This window comes from Myotis nattereri (genome assembly GCF_964212035.1).
Source record: "Myotis nattereri genome assembly, chromosome: 16".
Lineage (NCBI taxonomy): Eukaryota > Metazoa > Chordata > Mammalia > Chiroptera > Vespertilionidae > Myotis > Myotis nattereri.
In genome coordinates this window covers 36,638,666-36,655,349 of record NC_138091.1, presented here as the reverse complement: position 1 = coordinate 36,655,349, position 16,684 = coordinate 36,638,666, and the positions used below count along the sequence as shown (strand labels likewise).

The following is a 16,684-nucleotide window of genomic DNA, read 5'->3' as shown; positions in this document are numbered from 1 at the left end:
TAAAAAAAAAATGCTAAATGGTAATAAGCCATGTAGGCCAAAACATTCAAATGGAAGAAAGCGGAAGCTTGGGTCTGAGTCTCAGACCTTACGGTTATTGCTAGACTTTTTGTGGAAATAACTCTTGGGAAAGCATAGCATGAGGGAAAAGGCCTCTGGTAAACTGGTCCCCTTCCCCTAACCCTTTCGATATTAACTTTTAAATTAAATTTGTAACTTTTAATACCACTCACTTGTGCTAATTAAATTTGTAACTTTTAATACCACTCACTTGTGCTGATTTTCTCTGTGTCTTGTAGGGGTTGGTAGTTCTTGGAGAGGCGCCTCCTCCAGAGAATGCAACAGCAGACTTAGTTCTTAGTTCTGAGGTGAAGACAGATCATGGGAATGATAAATTGGTAAGTATAAATACAGAAAGGGGGACATGAATGCGAATTCGGGGTGTAGTATGAACATACAATTTATTCTATTAGAAGGATCCTTGCATTGGCTGGAAGAAGGATAGTGCATCCCCTTTTATCCTTTCAGCATTTAAAGATCTGAATTCCTGAGTATGGCAGTACATAGCTCCTCCTACTGCTGTATAGCTGACCTTAAGAGTTCAAAATTAGCTCCCAACTCTCAAGACAACACAGCCAGAGCATTGTGGCATTAGGGAGTGTTACTGGGAATCAGGAAAACACATGGCTCTGGCACCTTTGACAAGAAAGGCAACCTTTCTGGGCCACTATAAAATCAAAGGTTGGACTAGAGCAGGGGTGGGCAAACTTTTTGACTCGAGGGCCACAATGGGCTCTTAAACTGGACTGGAGGGCCGGAACAAAAGCATGGATGGAGTGTTTGTGTGAACTAATACATGTTAACACTGCTGCTGGTGAAGGAGCAGAGGGGACAGCAAGAGAACCCTCCGCTCTTTCGGCTCCGCGGGCCGGATAGAACAGCCGAACGGGCGCGGGCCGTAGTTTGCCCACGGCTGGACTAGAGGTTTAATTCACATGCTGCATGCTCTCTGGGTTACCCCTTTTAATTCTGTAATGAGGATAACATTGTCATTTTCTGTAATCTTCTGGGTCCAGTTTCTCTCAACGCCAAGGTTAATGTCTTTTCGTTTGATTTCCAATAACACTTTTTGTTTCTTTCACTTTTTTACTTCCCTCAGAATGTCACTGGTTTTTATTAATATTTGCATTTCTTGACTTAAGTAATTTGTTAGAAATTCCAAAGTCCCATGGCAATTATTTGGGAGGCTAGTAAGCAGGGCTAGCTCTTTAAATTGTGGGTTAAACTAGCTTGTCTTCTTGCATCTGCAGATCAGCAAAGCTTATTATCCTTTATCATTATCATTGTTAGCAGGAACTCATATGATATGGTGGAAACTAACTTTCCTAATGAGAGTGCTTAAATAAAGCCAGCCACTGATGCTAGGGGTAAATGCAAGACATTTAGAGATTTGTTGATGGTTCTTAACTGGAAAGTAGTTTTTTTAATCATTTGTGTACCTATTCTAGTGATTGTTCTAACCAGGATAAAACTTGTTACAGATGAGGGAAAACATATTAGTGACGTGGAAGGTCAGCTGGTGATATGTTATTTATTGGAAACATCAGATTTGAAGTATATGTGATTCGGAGTCAGTTTTGCATAGACATTTATATATTTGCGTATAGTATTTAAGGATTCCAAAATTTTTCTGGTACTCTCTTGTACTCAGCACTTATGAGGATAAGATATGATAGTGTCATTGTATTACTCATTCTCATTGTTACATTTATACACATTCACATATGTGCACATGTGTGCTCCATTTATGGATTTGTCCCTATTCCTACCTCACCATTCACTTGCATGTGTATGACCCATATTAGGTTGTCAGATTCTTGAAGATCAAGACTATCTTCTTAATACTGCATTGTTGTTGACCACAGTAGTTTCTACATTGTACAATAGATTGCTTTTTGATTCATTAAAATTGATAATAAGTATGAAAACAAGTATACACTGTCACTCTGTCTTCAAGGAGAGGTCAGTCTTTAGAAAGTGCCTTTCTGAAGAAAACAAATGCCAACAGAAGGCATTACATTTCCATTTTATTACAGCGATTTTCAATTGTTGTGCCCCAAGAAATGTTTTTTAATCCTCACCCGAAGATATGTATTCATTGATTTTTATTTCTTTTTTATTTTTTAAATGTATTTTTATTGATTTCAGAGAGGAAGGGAATGGGGAGAGAGAGAGAAACATCAGTGATGAGAGAAAATCATTGATCGGCTGCCTCCTGCATGCCCCACACTGGGGATCAAGCCTGTAACCCGTGCATGTGCCCTGACTGGGAATCGAACCTCAACCTCCTGGTTCATAGGTTTGACTCGCAACTACTGAGCCATGCCGGCCAGGCACTTCCTTTTTTTAAATGCCAAATATTTGCCAAGCGTGCCTAATATGTCAGTTGCTACACAGTTTTTCATTGTAGGAGGGCACTTTAATTTTGCCTTTTTGTTACCCAACTTGTTTTTTTTTTGAAAAGTGATTTGTATCTTGACTTCTCAGTTTTACTGTAAAAAATGTTAGGTCACATTTGGCAGGGGCAGTTGTAAATTTTCATACTCACATTTAACTTCCCTAGTCTCCTCCCTCGCCCCGCCCGCCCCCCGCCCCCCCCCCCCCCCCCCACTAAAGTAGAACTATATATTACCCTTTCTTCCTCCCCAGTTTGAAGACTTGTGGTTTAAAAATATTGTCAGAGGTATTTTTTGTTTTGTTGTGTTGATTTTTGTGTTTTCATTTATGAAACTCGCTGGGATTAACAACAAAAAATACCCCAGGGTTTTTTTTTAAAGCTGTCAAAATATAGTTTCAAGAAGTTAGGCAGAATTCTCAAAGAAATACATAGTAACTGATTAAGGTGGGAATGTTGGCTGGTAACAGTATCTTGATACTAGGTACTGATTTGTATATGTAGTCATTGAAAGGGAGAGTGCTGGAAAATAAGATTACTCAATAGCATACAAACTTTATTAATATCCTGCAGACTAATAGAGCCATAACCTTTGGAGTTATGTTTTCAACTAAATACAAATCAGCCCTAGCCTTTTTGTCTCAGTGAATAGAGTGTCAGCCTGCAGACCAAAGGGGTCCTGGGTTCGATTCAGGTCAAGGGCACGTACCTTGGTTGCAGGCTCCTCCCCAGACTTAGGGCCTGGTCGGGACTTGTGCAGGAGGCCATCAATTGATGTGTTTCTCTCACATTGATATTTCCCTCTCTCTCCCACTCTCCCTAAAAATTAATGGAAAAAATATCCTCAGGTGAGGATTAAAAAATAAACACATTCATTTTAGCATGTTAATATTCTAAATATAAATATCCAACTTAAGGCATCTGGTCACTCAGCAATTATAAAAAGTAAAACAAAGTTAAATAATTGATGGAGAGTCATAATGACCTTTAGGTGGGCTTGTTACATAATGTTCCAGTGTTACACCGAAAGGACACAATCATCTTTTTGCCTCATCTCCAAATTGAATGACTTTTTAAAAAAGAGAACACATACACATATATATATACACACACACACACCCCTATCTGCTTTGGTTATGAGCACAGTACAGATATTGCTGAAACTAAGTTATTTTTAGGAAAATTTTAAATCCTCACGTGGATTTATTTTTTAATTTTTTTTTGGCCTTAGAGGGAGGGAGGGAGGGAGGGAGGGAGGGAGGGAGGGAGAGAGAGAGAAGAAGAAGAAGAAGAAGGAGAAGGAGAAGGAGAAAAGGAGAAAAGGAGAAAAGGAGAAAAGGAGAAAAGGAGAAAAGGAGAAAAGAAAAGGAGAAAAGGAGAAAAGGAGAAGGAGAAGGAAACATTGATCAATTTGCCTTCCGTATATGCTCTGAACGGGAATTGAACCCAGCACCTTTCTGTGCACAGGCCGATGCTCCAGCCAAGTGAGCCATATCTGCCAAGGCTGAAATTAAGTTATTTTAAAGGGGCCCAACCTGTGATAAAAAAAGAAACCACTGGATGCAGCCCTGGCTGGGTAGGCAGCTCAGTTGGTTGGAGCTTCATCCGGTATAGCAAGCATGCCAAACTCCTGGCCCACAGGCCAAATGCGGCCCACAGTGAATATGTTTGCGGCCCAGCCAATATAATGGTATATAAGAAACGTTTTAATAAAAAATTTGTAACTTAATTTTTATAATATTCTGATATACATAATTATTAATTATTAATAACGCACTACAACGTTCACTAATGACTGATTACTATAATTGTGTTGCATTCATTTCCCTGATGCGGCTTATGTGCAGGCCCACCATTTCTCTCCACTAATACTAGCAGCGAATATTTTAGCAGCTGATTGCCACGTCATTAGTCTTGGACTGACTTGTTTGGTGTGCCCAACAGGAAAGTGTTGGTTGAATTATTTCAGATAGATTTTTAGTGTTGAGTAAAATACTTTATCAAAAGATTTGAACATCTTTATAACTACTTAATGTCACATTACTTTTCAAAAGAAAATCAGTATAGCATTTAAGGCAATGAAGATGTGTGCCAATTTACCATAATTTTGGCATCATTGACTAATGTAATTGTTCAAGATATTTGTGATACCTTGGTACAGTGGTCGGCAAACTGCAGCTCAGCAAACTGCGGCTCGCAAGCCACATGCAGCTCTTTGGCCCCTTGAGTGTGGCTCTTCCACAAAATACCAACCTCTGCGCATGGGCCACGAAGTTTCAATCGCACTGTAAGTGCGCTCCCGCACGTGGTATTTTGTGGAAGAGCCACACTCACGGGGCCAAAGAGCCGCATGTGGCTCGTGAGCCACAGTTTGCCAACCACTGCCTTAGTAGATGTACAGGGTAGCTGAAGAAGACGACGGACAGTTTCCCAGTGTTCACTCATGGTAGTATACTGGTATGTCTTACCTGTTTATTATATACTACTTTGATCTAACTTTTTGGATAATTTGTATTAAAACTTTTAAGTTATCTTCCCTTTCTTGATACTTGTCTATGACTGTTCTCAAGACGGCAGATCCTTTGGTGTTTTTCTCCTGTTGTTGAAAAGATAAAAACGAAATTGAGCAATATTTAATAGAATTTCAGCTCAAAATATTGGCTTTGTGCCCAGGCAGTGTGCCTCAGGGATTGAGCATCAGCCTATGAACCAGGAGGTCACAGTTCAATACCCAGTCAGGGCACATGCCTGGTTGTGGGCTCTATCCCCAGTGCGGGAGGCAGCTGATTGATTCTCTCTCATCATTGATGTTTCTATCTCTCTCTCCCTTCCTTTCTGAAATTAAAAAAATAAAAAATATTGACTTTGTTATGCAGGAAGGAGAACTTCAGAACACCTGCTAAGTCATTCTAAATGTAAGGTGACAAGGAACACAGCCATACTGTGGTATTCCAACAACTCACAGAGCTGAGGAATAACTGCACCTGTGGCTTTATTGCCTACTAGAGGCCTGGTGCACAAAATGTGTGCACTGGGGGGAGAGGTCCCTCAGCCTGGCTTGTGCCCTCTCACAGTCTGGGAGCCCCGTGATGGATCAACCCAAAGAGGTAGGCCCTGCCCACCCGCTGCAGCGCCATCACAGGGTAACCTGGGCCTCCCTCTTTGGGGCGATCATGGACCCCCCCAATTGATCGATCACCCCGCCGGCTGGTTTCCTGGGCCTCCCTTTGCAGGGCAATCATGGGGTGATGGCTGGGCCCCTGACCAATCGCATCACACCTGCCTTGGCTGGCCTGGCACCAGTGGGTGTCACAGCGTGGTCATCTGGATGATTGTTCTGCTGTTCGGCCATTTTGTCAATTTGCATATTACACTTTTATTATTATAGATACTTCAGAGACTCCATATGATTGACAGCTCATGGCTAACCCTACCCCTTCTGAGCCTAGTAAATATATAATTTGCTTCAAAATATTTAAATTAAAACTTTCCAGATTCTTTCCACCTTGCCTTTTTAAAATTTTTTTTTACTGTTTCTAAGCATATATTAGGTTTGTATAGTCCGAAGAAAATAGTTACTACCTGATAACATTGGGTAATTAGTTATTCATTGAGATTTTATTGGTTTTTTATTTTTAACACAAATATATATGTAATTTTGAACAAATTATGGTTTTCTGGAAACAGGCGTTCAGCAACCACTGAAGTTAAGCAGAAATAAGTCATTTAAATTTCCTCTTATTTGATTCAGTACTAAACTTACATATTCTTGACCTTTAGTTGAAGATTCTTGTTACTTCTTATGTAATTGTTTTTGCTAACCTTTTGTTCCGTTGAATTGTTTAGATCAGTGGTTGCCAACCCGTGGTCCGTGGACCACTGGTGGTCCATGAGGTCCGAAAGGTGGGCAACCACTGGTCTAGGTCATTTCCCTCTCAGTAAGCTCTTATTACTATTAGTCTGCTAAATATTATGGTTCCTTACACCCACTTCTCCCAAAGCAAAAGCTAATTAATTTTCTTTTTTTTTTTTTCTTTAGTCATACAAATTTCATTTTTCAAGTTGTTCATCAGAAATTTTACATATTTTATTTAAATGAAATGGTGCTGTATTTCAGACTGGGTGCTGTTGGTTAAATGTTGTTGATAGTGTATTTTTGTTTTCTTTTCCTTATTCAGACCGAATCTGTTTCTCAGCCACTGGAAAACCATGGTGCCTCTGGTCATTCTTCAGAGTCATTATCTACCAAATCATATGGAGCATTGAGACCTGTCAATGGAGTTATTAACACGTAAGTTATCTCTTCTACTTCTTACACTCAATATGCTTGTAAAAGAGCTCTTAAGTTACTCCTAGCCAGGGCTAACCCTGGTTTAAAGACAGAAACCTCATCACATAATAATATTGTGCACATCTTCTACTGTAGCAAGTATAATTAGCATGCTAATGTATTTCCCTTTTACTTACGTCTAAAATTGACTCATCAGGTAGAAAAGTGAAAGGTCCTACAATTATTGTGAAACATTGTGATTGGTCATAGTGTTGGTAGAATTCCTCAGAAGTGTTTACATAAAATCCTCTATTCTAGAACAAATTAAATTTCTAAAGGTTAGCAGTCATCAGCATCGGGAGATGAACTCCTGCTTCAGAATACTTATGTATGTCTATGGCTATTTACAAGTAGAGGAGGTTGAACCAATGTTAGAGGCTTTGTTTCCTTGAGTCTTCTGAAAAGTGAATATTATTCCTTCCTCTTGTGTAGGCTGCAGCCGGTCTTGGCGGACCACATTCCAGGTGACAACTCTGATGCTGAGGAACAATTACATAAAAAACAACGACTGAATCTAGTTTCTTCATCAACTGATGGCACCTGTGTGGCAGCCCGAACACGTCCTTTGCTGAGCTGTAAGAAACGGAGGCTTGTTCGACCCAACAGCATCGTTCCTCTTTCCAAGAAGGTTAGTACCAGTGAGGTTTGATCATTATTAAACCACTAGAGGCCTGGTGCACAAAAATTCATGCACTGGGGGTGGGGGTGGGGGGTCCCTCAGCCCGGCCTGCCCCCCCTCACAGTCCAGGAGCCCTCAGGGGAAGTCCTACTGACAGCTTAGGCCCACTCCCCATGTGAGCAATCTGGCCTCTCTCTGTGGGAGGCGACCGGGCTCATCAGGGGAAGGCACTGCTCCTATCACCCTTCTGCTGCTGCCACTGCTGGTCGCGGCAGCTGAGAGGCCTGAGCCCACGGCTGCCGTGAGCCCCAGGCCTCACAGACACTGTGGCTTTGTCCAGATGGATGTGCAGAAGACATCCACCCTGATTAGCACATTGCCCTTTTATTAGTATAGATAAACCAGATGCTCAGAAGTATTAGTCTTTTGCCAATTTTGCTTCATTTAACTAATATTTTCCAAACTTGGCCAACCACCAAGGTTTCCTGGTGAGTTTTAAATAATACTAGGCTCCTTAACCCTTGTTTCCCAGAGATTTTGATTCAGTTGCTTTTGAGTTAGACCTGGAAATCTTGTTTTTAAAAAAACAAAAACTCCTAGATGACTTTGTAGCCAGGTTTGGAAACTATTGGCTTAAGCTTTTTAATCGAAATGGGATAGAGGAAGTTGAAATGCTGCCATCAACATTTTGAAAAACATTGGTGTCTTCTCATTTGTACTGTTATCACTAAAAATGGTAATGTAGAATGCTTTTCTTTTAAATACGAATTTCCATTAAAATTTCTAAATTGGTTGCTAACTGAATGTTTGTCTTGACAAAGAAAATGGAGATTGATTCACAACTATAGGAAGTTTGATTGCTGACTTTTCAAATAGCAGAGTTGGATTTATCCCAAAACTAATGAAATAATACTCCAGTAAAATTAATGTCATGTAATGTTTAAGAGTATTAACTTTGAAGTGGATAAACTTGGGTTAAAATCATGGCACTGCCACTAGTTTTGTGATTTGGAGCAAGTTAATACCTCCTCCAACACCCCCACTCTACCTCCAGCCTCTGAGATCTCATAGGATTGTTTGAGTGTTAAATGAAATGCATGTAACTTGCTTATTGGGGTGTCTGGCTCATAAGTTACTAGTACAAAGTGTCTGTTGCTGTTATTACTTGTTTTTGTTCATTCACTCATCCAAAAATATGTATTGAGCTCCTACAATGAGTTATATCTGTTCTGTATACTGGGACTACACTAAACAAAAACAGACAAAAATCCTTAATCTCATGAAATAATAAATGGAGTTTACGTTATGTCCTATAATGTTAAGTGCTGGGGAGGAAAAAAATGCAGCAGAGGAAAGGAATGAGGAACATCTGGTTGTTCAGATGGAATTAAGCCTTGAGCATTCCAAGGCTTGTAGATAAGAAAGATAAGGAAGAGAGTAGGAGGAAGGAGTGGAGTTACTAGTGAAGTAGAAGGAAAACTAAGTATGGTATGTGGAAGGCAAGGGAAGAAAAGTGTTTCAGAGAGGAAGGAATGATCATGTCTTAGGGGCCGCAGATAGGTCAAGTTAGACAAAATTGAGACTTGACCATTGGATATGATGGGGGTCAGGGTTGTTGGAAAACTTTATGAGCAGTTTTGTTAGAGGGAGAAGAGTGAATTCTGATCAGAGCAGATACAGGAGAGAATGGGAGGAAGGAATTGAGAAAACTTGTAGATATAGTATCAAAGAATGTTTTCTGTAAAGGTAGGCAGAGAAATAGCCTGTTTCAAGGGGAATCTTTCTTAAGATAGAGCTGTTACAATACTTTCGCTGATGAGAAAAACTAATGACAAAGGGGAGGGTAGAGAAGAGAATTGTTGGAACCATTAATATTTGGACAGTGGATTTTCAGTACTTAGCTTATTTTGTTATAGTATGCATTTAAACTGTATGATGTTACCATGGGTTTTGTTTTTTTTTTAAGAAAAGTATTATAAGTGAAAATTAACTGTCAGGCTGTACCATTTTTCTCGTTTATTCTTCAGACTGCCTGAACTACCAAATGCCAGAAAAGAAAAGACTAAGATATTTTGCAGGTTTCTCATTAATATTTGAAGGTACACATACATTTTTAAAAAACAGTTGAGGCAAGGAAGAGACGCACAGAGCATACTAAAGACCCCTTGATTCCAATGCCAATTTCTAAAACATTCATCCTGTCCTGGCCAGGTGGCTCAGTTGATGGGAGCATCGTCCTGTTCGTCCCATACACCAAAAGCTTGTGGATTTGATTCCCGGTCAGTGCACATAAGTAGATTGCAGGTTCATCTGAATCTGCTGCAACTGATTAATGTTTCTCACATTGATGTTTCTCTCTCCCCCTTTCCCTCCCTTACCCCTCTCTTCCTCTCTTCCTTCCTCTCTCAAATCAATAAACATTTCCTTGGGTGAGGATTAATAAGTAAATAAAATAAATAAAACAATCATCCCGGCATATGTAAAAATAAGCTGCATAGAAAATAAATCAAAGAAATAGATTGAGTTTGGAAAATAAACAATTTGCTGGTTATAGCAGAAATACTGGCCAAAGTTGGAAATAAAGGCCATTCTCTCTATCTTGGTTATTTACAGTGATGTTTGCTATTGAGCAAGCATCTTGCCTTCTGTCATCTTTAGGTGTTAGATTTATTTCCCTATATCATGATTTCATTGTAATATAAGGGCTGATCATTATAACTTGTCTATATTGCTACTTATATTCTTTACTTTAAGGGTCTAGTATGTTAGATGTTAGTGAATTAGCTAAGCCAGTAAAGAAATATTCAAGCGGGAAGTTTTTATAATATATGTCATGTTTATTTTGTGCCCTGCTGCTTCTGTAAGGTAGATGTTTATGACAACCTAAAACATTAGTTTCTAGATAGTGAGATTTTAGGTCAAACAAATTTTAAAAATAAATCTGGGATCAGTGTTGGGTTGCTTTTTATTTTGTCAAGTGGAATGCTTTTATAAATTGAGTAAATCATATTACAGATGGTATTTTAAAAAGAAATAATATGCCTTGAAATTTTGGGGTTGGACTTAGCACTTTTTAATTTTTTAAAAATAGCATTTATCAAATGGTGTGGCAATGTTCTGGCATGATTTTAATGTTTTATAGTCTGTTGGAAGAGTATAATTATATAGGAAGATTGCTTTGGGATAAATTTTCAAGTTATCTTCTGTAGAATTTCCAGTGGGCCTCCACTTTTTCCTCTTACATCACACTTGAGGACATATAGGACATTCTCTTAAGGCCTAGTGCCATGATATTTGTGGTTGAAGACTAAAGAACCAAAATAATTATGAGTTCGTATTAAAAGTGAATAATTTCATATCAAGTGGGATGTGTTCTTTTTTGATAGGGGATTCCTGTGATAGACTTTGGAGGCCCAACTTTGGGGAAGAAGAAAGAGTGCCATGTGGAAAATTGTATTTCCTTAGGAATTAAAGCTACTTAGAATACTCAGAAGTCACCCAGTGCTTAGAACACAAACCTCTAAACTTTTATGAGTATTTTATATATGCACCATACAATTTGAAAAATTGAGGTTAAATAAATAAAAATACAAGCTCTAATGAACTGTCCTCAAGACAAAAGAATTTGTAATGCTTTGAACTAATATTTTGTAATTAACAGAGAATGATGAATATAGCCTTACATTTTTTGATCTTTTCAAATTTACAAATACAGAATTTTATAGAAAGCATTCTTAATTGTTAAATCCATGTATCAGTGGTTATATCCATTTCTTAGTCTTACTTATATTTAGTCTTCTTTCTTGATTAACCTTTTTAGCAGTTTTTCTATTTTAATAGTTATTTCAAAGACCAGTTCTTTGCTGTTAATTCCTTCTTCCTGTGGTCTTCTCACTCCCCTTCCCTTTTTTGCCTTTATTCAGATGGCTTAGTTAATTTTTCTGTTCTTTCTTTTATAATAATAAAAGCATTTAACTTTTTAAATTTTCTTCTGAGGGTAGCTTTGGGTGTCATTCCATAGCCTTTGATGTGGCAAGTGTTCCTTTTGCTATTTGTAGATTGCCTTTGAGTTTTTTAGTTATTTTCTCAAGAGTTAAGAATTGAGTTTCCAAATTCCAAATCGTTAGTTTTTCTTTTTAAATCTTTTGTTATTAATTATTAATTTTTATAGCATTTTGGTCAATCTCTTCTTGGCCTTTTGACTAAGATCAAGTGTATAGTATAGCATTTTGGTCAAAAATGTTTTAGTAGTTTCTGCTAATATTTATAGTCCATGTTTTTTTAATTTTCATTGTTGTCTAGTATAAAGTTCTATATAATTATATCTTCATAGTTAAAGCTTCTTTTTCCAGTAGTTGTTTTTGTCCTACATTCAACTTTTCTTTATATTAATGTTATACAGTATATACTTTTTTCTCACTCATTTACTTTTAGGATTTTGTATTCTGTGTGTTTTTTGAAACATCATAGAAGCAGATTTAGGTGTTTCTTTTTAATGTCTTAAGAAACTCTGTTTTATTAAATATAAATAGAGAATAGTTTTAATTTTATATTCAGTTTTGAAACTAGATTTAAAGGCTTATTTTTACTGTAATACTTTATTGTTTACTGGCAGTCTTTTTTATACTTTCATGTGCCCATTTATTGAGTTCCTAATTTGGATTTTTAATTTTTCAGTGATTAGAGCAACAATTTCATCATGTTTCAAGTTTTCAGACCATAACCTTTTTCCCTGAAAACCCTGTTTCACTTTCTTTTGGTGGGGGAAAAGAGCAATTGTTTATTCTGTTTTGGCATAGAATTAGACTGGTGTCGATCTTACTTTTATTCCTTTGTATTGATAATTGATTCTGTTCTGCCCAATATGATAGCCACTACCCACATGTAGCTTCTTAATATATTTTATTGATTTTTTTTTTGATTTTTTTTTTTTACAGAGAGGAAGGGAGAGGGATAGAAAGTGAGAAACATCTGTCAGCTGCCTCCTGCACACCCCCTACTGGGGATGTGCCCGCAACCCAGGTACATGTCCTTGACTGGAGTTGAACCTGGGACCTTTCAGTACGCTCTATCCACTGAGCCAAACTGGTTAGGGCCCCACATGTAGCTTTTTAAAATTAAGTTTAAAAATTCTGTACCTTATGGCACCCAGACACATTTCCAGGGTTCAATAGTCACATGTGACTATAAGCTACCATATTTAGTTGCACAAATATAGACATTTCCATCATTGCAAAATATAGCTGTCTAGGTTTTTTCTATAATAGCTTTGGGTTTTGATTCCCTTAAATTTGTAGTTGTCTCTGTAAGTAACCAATTATCTATGTTATTTTTCTATTATTTTTATCTAGCTCTTAGTACCTACTCTACGTTATTATGATCATTAAATTAGACCAGAGGCCCAATGCACAAAATTCGCACAAGGGGCTCAGCCCTCGCAGTTGCAGCGGCTTGCCTCTGCCCTCACAGCCCCGGCTTCGTAGGGAATGTCGTCTGGAAGTTCGGTCTAATTAGCATTTTACGCTTTTATTATTATAGATAAGGGAAGTAATTGGCACAGTTTGGCTGCACATAATGAGTATTCAGATGTTAACTGTTAACTTTTCTTGGATTTTTTTTTTTTGTTCTCATATAACGTAAAGGAAAAAGACAAGTTTGTTGCCTGTTTCCTATTTTAATTTCCTTTATCACCAGTTCTGATCTATAGTTGCTCTTAGATAGATTCTATTTCTGCTATAATAGGTTAAGATTTCCTTTTTTTTCTTCTCAGATTTTATATTTCCTTTTTATGTCACTTATTGCCCTTTGCGCTTTCCCTGTTACTATATAATAAAGGCTATGTTGTCTTTTACCATACTCTGTTGGAGATGCCAAAAGTTTCACTAATTGTTTGACCAAATTTTTTAATAGTTTTTCAGAGATATGTATATTCTTTCTGAATTTCTCAGATTTGCTTTCTTTTCCTTTGTTCTGCAGTATTCTACTTGTGAATTTGTCTTTCTTTCATAATTTTTTAAAAGTAACTTGATCTATCCAGACTTTATCACTAGAAAAATTTAGTAACTCACTATTGGTTTCCTATCACAGTTATGGAGGCTACAAGTCTGAAATCAAAGTGTCAATCCTTGCTGCCTCTGAAGGCTCTAGGAAAATTCTTTCTTGCCACTTCCTGCTTCTAGTGGTTGCCAGCAATTCTTAGCATTCCTTTCCTTATGGCAGCATAACTTCTATCTCTGCCTCTGTCTTCACATGATCATCTTACTGTGTGTCTGTATCTCTGCTTCCTGCATTTTCACATGGTCTTATAAGTACACCAGTCCTTGGATTTGAGTCCTACGCTAATCTAGTATTACTTTCTATGTAACTACATCTGCACAGACCCTATCCTATATAACCCTATATAATAAAAGCCTAATATGCAAATTGTCCCCTCAACCAGGATTTCTACTGGAAGTTCCACCTGAAGTTCAACCAGGGGGTGGCAGGGCCAGCCGGCCAATCTCCTGCGGCCCCTCCCCTCAGCCATGTATGCATTCGTGCACCAGGCCTCTAGTCTATAATAATAATAAAAGCATAGTGTGCTGATTAGACTGGACGACCTTCCAGATGAAGCCGGGGCTGTGAGGGAAGCCTGGTGTCTGGGTGCCTGCTGACGGTTGGAGGGAAGCCTGGGTCCCAGTTGCCTGCCGGCAGCCGGGGGAAGGAAGGCCTAGTCTTGCACGAATTTCGTGCATCTGGCCTCTAGTTTACAAATAAGGCCATATTCTGTGGTTCTGGGTGGGCATGGAATTTGGGGCAGGGTCTGGAGAGGAGACCCTATTCTACTCACTATACTGGCCTTTGTATGTTGTTCCTTGTCTCTACTACATGGTAGTTGGATCATTTTCTCAATTCTAAATATGGAAGATGGGTTGATAGGTGCTATTCCCAATTCAATTCTTGTGTTTGCTCTAAAATAGTTGGATTTCCTTTACTCCCTTTGACTGTTTCCTGGGACTCTTGTGTTGTGTACCATTGAATTTATTGTGTGAAGAACTTCAGGTCCCTGTATAAGGAAAAACCTAACTAGTTTTACCTGTCTCCTCCCCTAATTATTTTAATTCTGTGAAGTATAAAAAAATGAAGTAACAGACATCTATGTACATACTACCTTAAAAATTAATATGTTGACTTTTTTCACTTTATGTATTTTTTTAATAGTTATAAGAAAAATACAGGTAGCCGAAACCGGTTTGGCTCAGTGGATAGAGCGTCGGCCTGCGGACTGAGAGGTCCCAGGTTCGATTCTGGTCAAGGGCATGTGCCTGGGTTGCGGGCATATCCCCAGTGGGAGATGTGCAGGAGGCAGCTGATCGATGTTTCTCTCTCATCGATGTTTCTGACTCTCTATCTCTCTCCCTTCCTCTCTGTAAAAAATCAATAAAATATAAAAAGAAAAATACAGGTAAACAGTGTTCCTTTTTTCTGTTATCTCCTTCACCTGCTTTCTTCCCCATAGGCAACCACTATCTGAATTTTTTTTGTGTTTGTGTGCGTATCTTTTTTTTCTTTATTGAATAAGGTATTACATATATGTCTTTATCCTACCCCCCCCACTCCCCCCTAAATTATTTTTATATCTATTTTTTAAAATCCTTATTGTTGAAAGTATTACGTATGTCCCTCTTTTTCCTCCATTGACCCCTTCTAGCCTGCTCCCTGCCCCAACTATCATGAATTTGATATGTATACACCCAGTTCAGGTTCTTATTTGTACTACATGTATCAGTGAACAGAGTGCAGTATTGTTTCATTTAATGTTTGTACAAAAATGTATATATATGTATGTTGTCATGGTGTACATACTCTGCTACTTGGTTGGTGGGTTGTTTATTGTTTGTTAGTTTGTTTTTTAAGTAGAGGCCCTGTGCACGAATTCATGCAGCAGTGGGGTCCCTCGGCCTGGCCTGCAGGATGAGGCCGAAATCGGCTCTTCAACATTCACCAAGGGGCCCCAGATTGTGAGAGGGTGCAGGCCAGACTGAGGGACTACACTGGTGCATGATTGGGGCCAGCGAGGGATCCGGGAGGCTGGCCAGCCGGGCAGAGACCATGGGAGGACAACAGGGTGTGTCTGGCCTGTCTTTCTTAGTCCTGGTAGGCCAGACCCCAACAGCAAGCTGACCTACCGGCTGCAGCGTCTGCCCCCTGGTGGTCAGGGCATGTCATAGTGAGCGGTTGAGTGGCCTTAGCATATTAGGCTTTTATTATATAAGATTCACTGTTTTTCAAGATCTCTATGTTGTCCTAGCCGGTTTGGCTCAGTGAGTCCCAGGTTATATTCTCATCAAGGGTATGAACCTCTGTTCCTAGATCCCCAGCCCTGGTCAGGTGCATGTGGTAGGCAACCAATCCGTTTCTCTCTCTCTCTCTCTCTCTCTCTCTCTCTCTCTCTCTCTCTCTCTTTCTCTTTCTTTCTCTTCCCCCCACCCCTCTCTAAAAATCAATGGGAAAATATCCTCAGATGAGGATTTTAAAGAAAAATCTCAGTGTTGGTATATTTCGCTTAAGTTCAGTTTTTTGTGTTTTTGGTTTTTTTGGTTTGTTTTTTAATCCTCACTTGAGGACACATTTCCATTGATGAGAGAGAGACAGAGATATCCCTTGCCTCCCATATGTGTCTCAACTGGGAATTAAACCCACATCCTAAGTATGTGCCCTGACCTGGAATTGAACCTGAAGCCCTTTGGGGTATAGGATGATGCTCCAGCCACGCCTAGTTCAGCTTTCATTAGTAGTACACATTTCCTTAAGAAAGACACTGTTTGGGTGTGAGCATATTCATATTCTGTTTGTTGACTTTGGGTTTTAAACTTAACTCATATCTTGGGCTTATTAAAAATGTATTCCTCTCTTCTGTATGCTTTGATCTGCTTTGTTTGTTTTTTAAATATATTTGATATGTGATATTGTAAGTTTGAGGTGTACAACATGTTGATTTGGTATTTATATTGCAGCACGATTGCTGCTGTCTAACACTTGTATCGTGTCACATAATTATCATTTATTTTTTGTGATGAAACAATGAAAAAAGAACACTTAGAGCGAGTCTCATCCCAGCTGGTTTGGCTGATGGATACAACGTTGGTCCCGGGTTTGATTCAGGTCAAGTGCACGTACCTCGGTTGCGGGCACCTCCCTGGCGCAGGCCCTGGTCAGGGCTTGTGTAGGAGGCAACCAATCGATGTGTTTCTCTCTGTCTTCCCCTCTCTCTTCCACTCTCTCTAAAAATCAAGGATTA

At 38.8% G+C, this 16,684-nt stretch overlaps 1 protein-coding gene across 2 annotated transcripts in view; it reads left to right on the top strand.

Moving 5' to 3' along the window:
- The window catches only part of KANSL1 (KAT8 regulatory NSL complex subunit 1), a 120,704-nt gene that overhangs the window by 69,362 nt on the left and 34,658 nt on the right, over positions 1-16,684 (top strand). For both annotated transcript variants that reach the window (XM_081109043.1, XM_081109042.1), the window contains exons 3-5: positions 300-398; positions 6,634-6,746; positions 7,218-7,413. In XM_081109043.1, the coding sequence (XP_080965169.1) occupies positions 300-398; positions 6,634-6,746; positions 7,218-7,413 (408 nt within the window). The remainder of the gene's footprint in view (positions 1-299; positions 399-6,633; positions 6,747-7,217; positions 7,414-16,684) is intronic.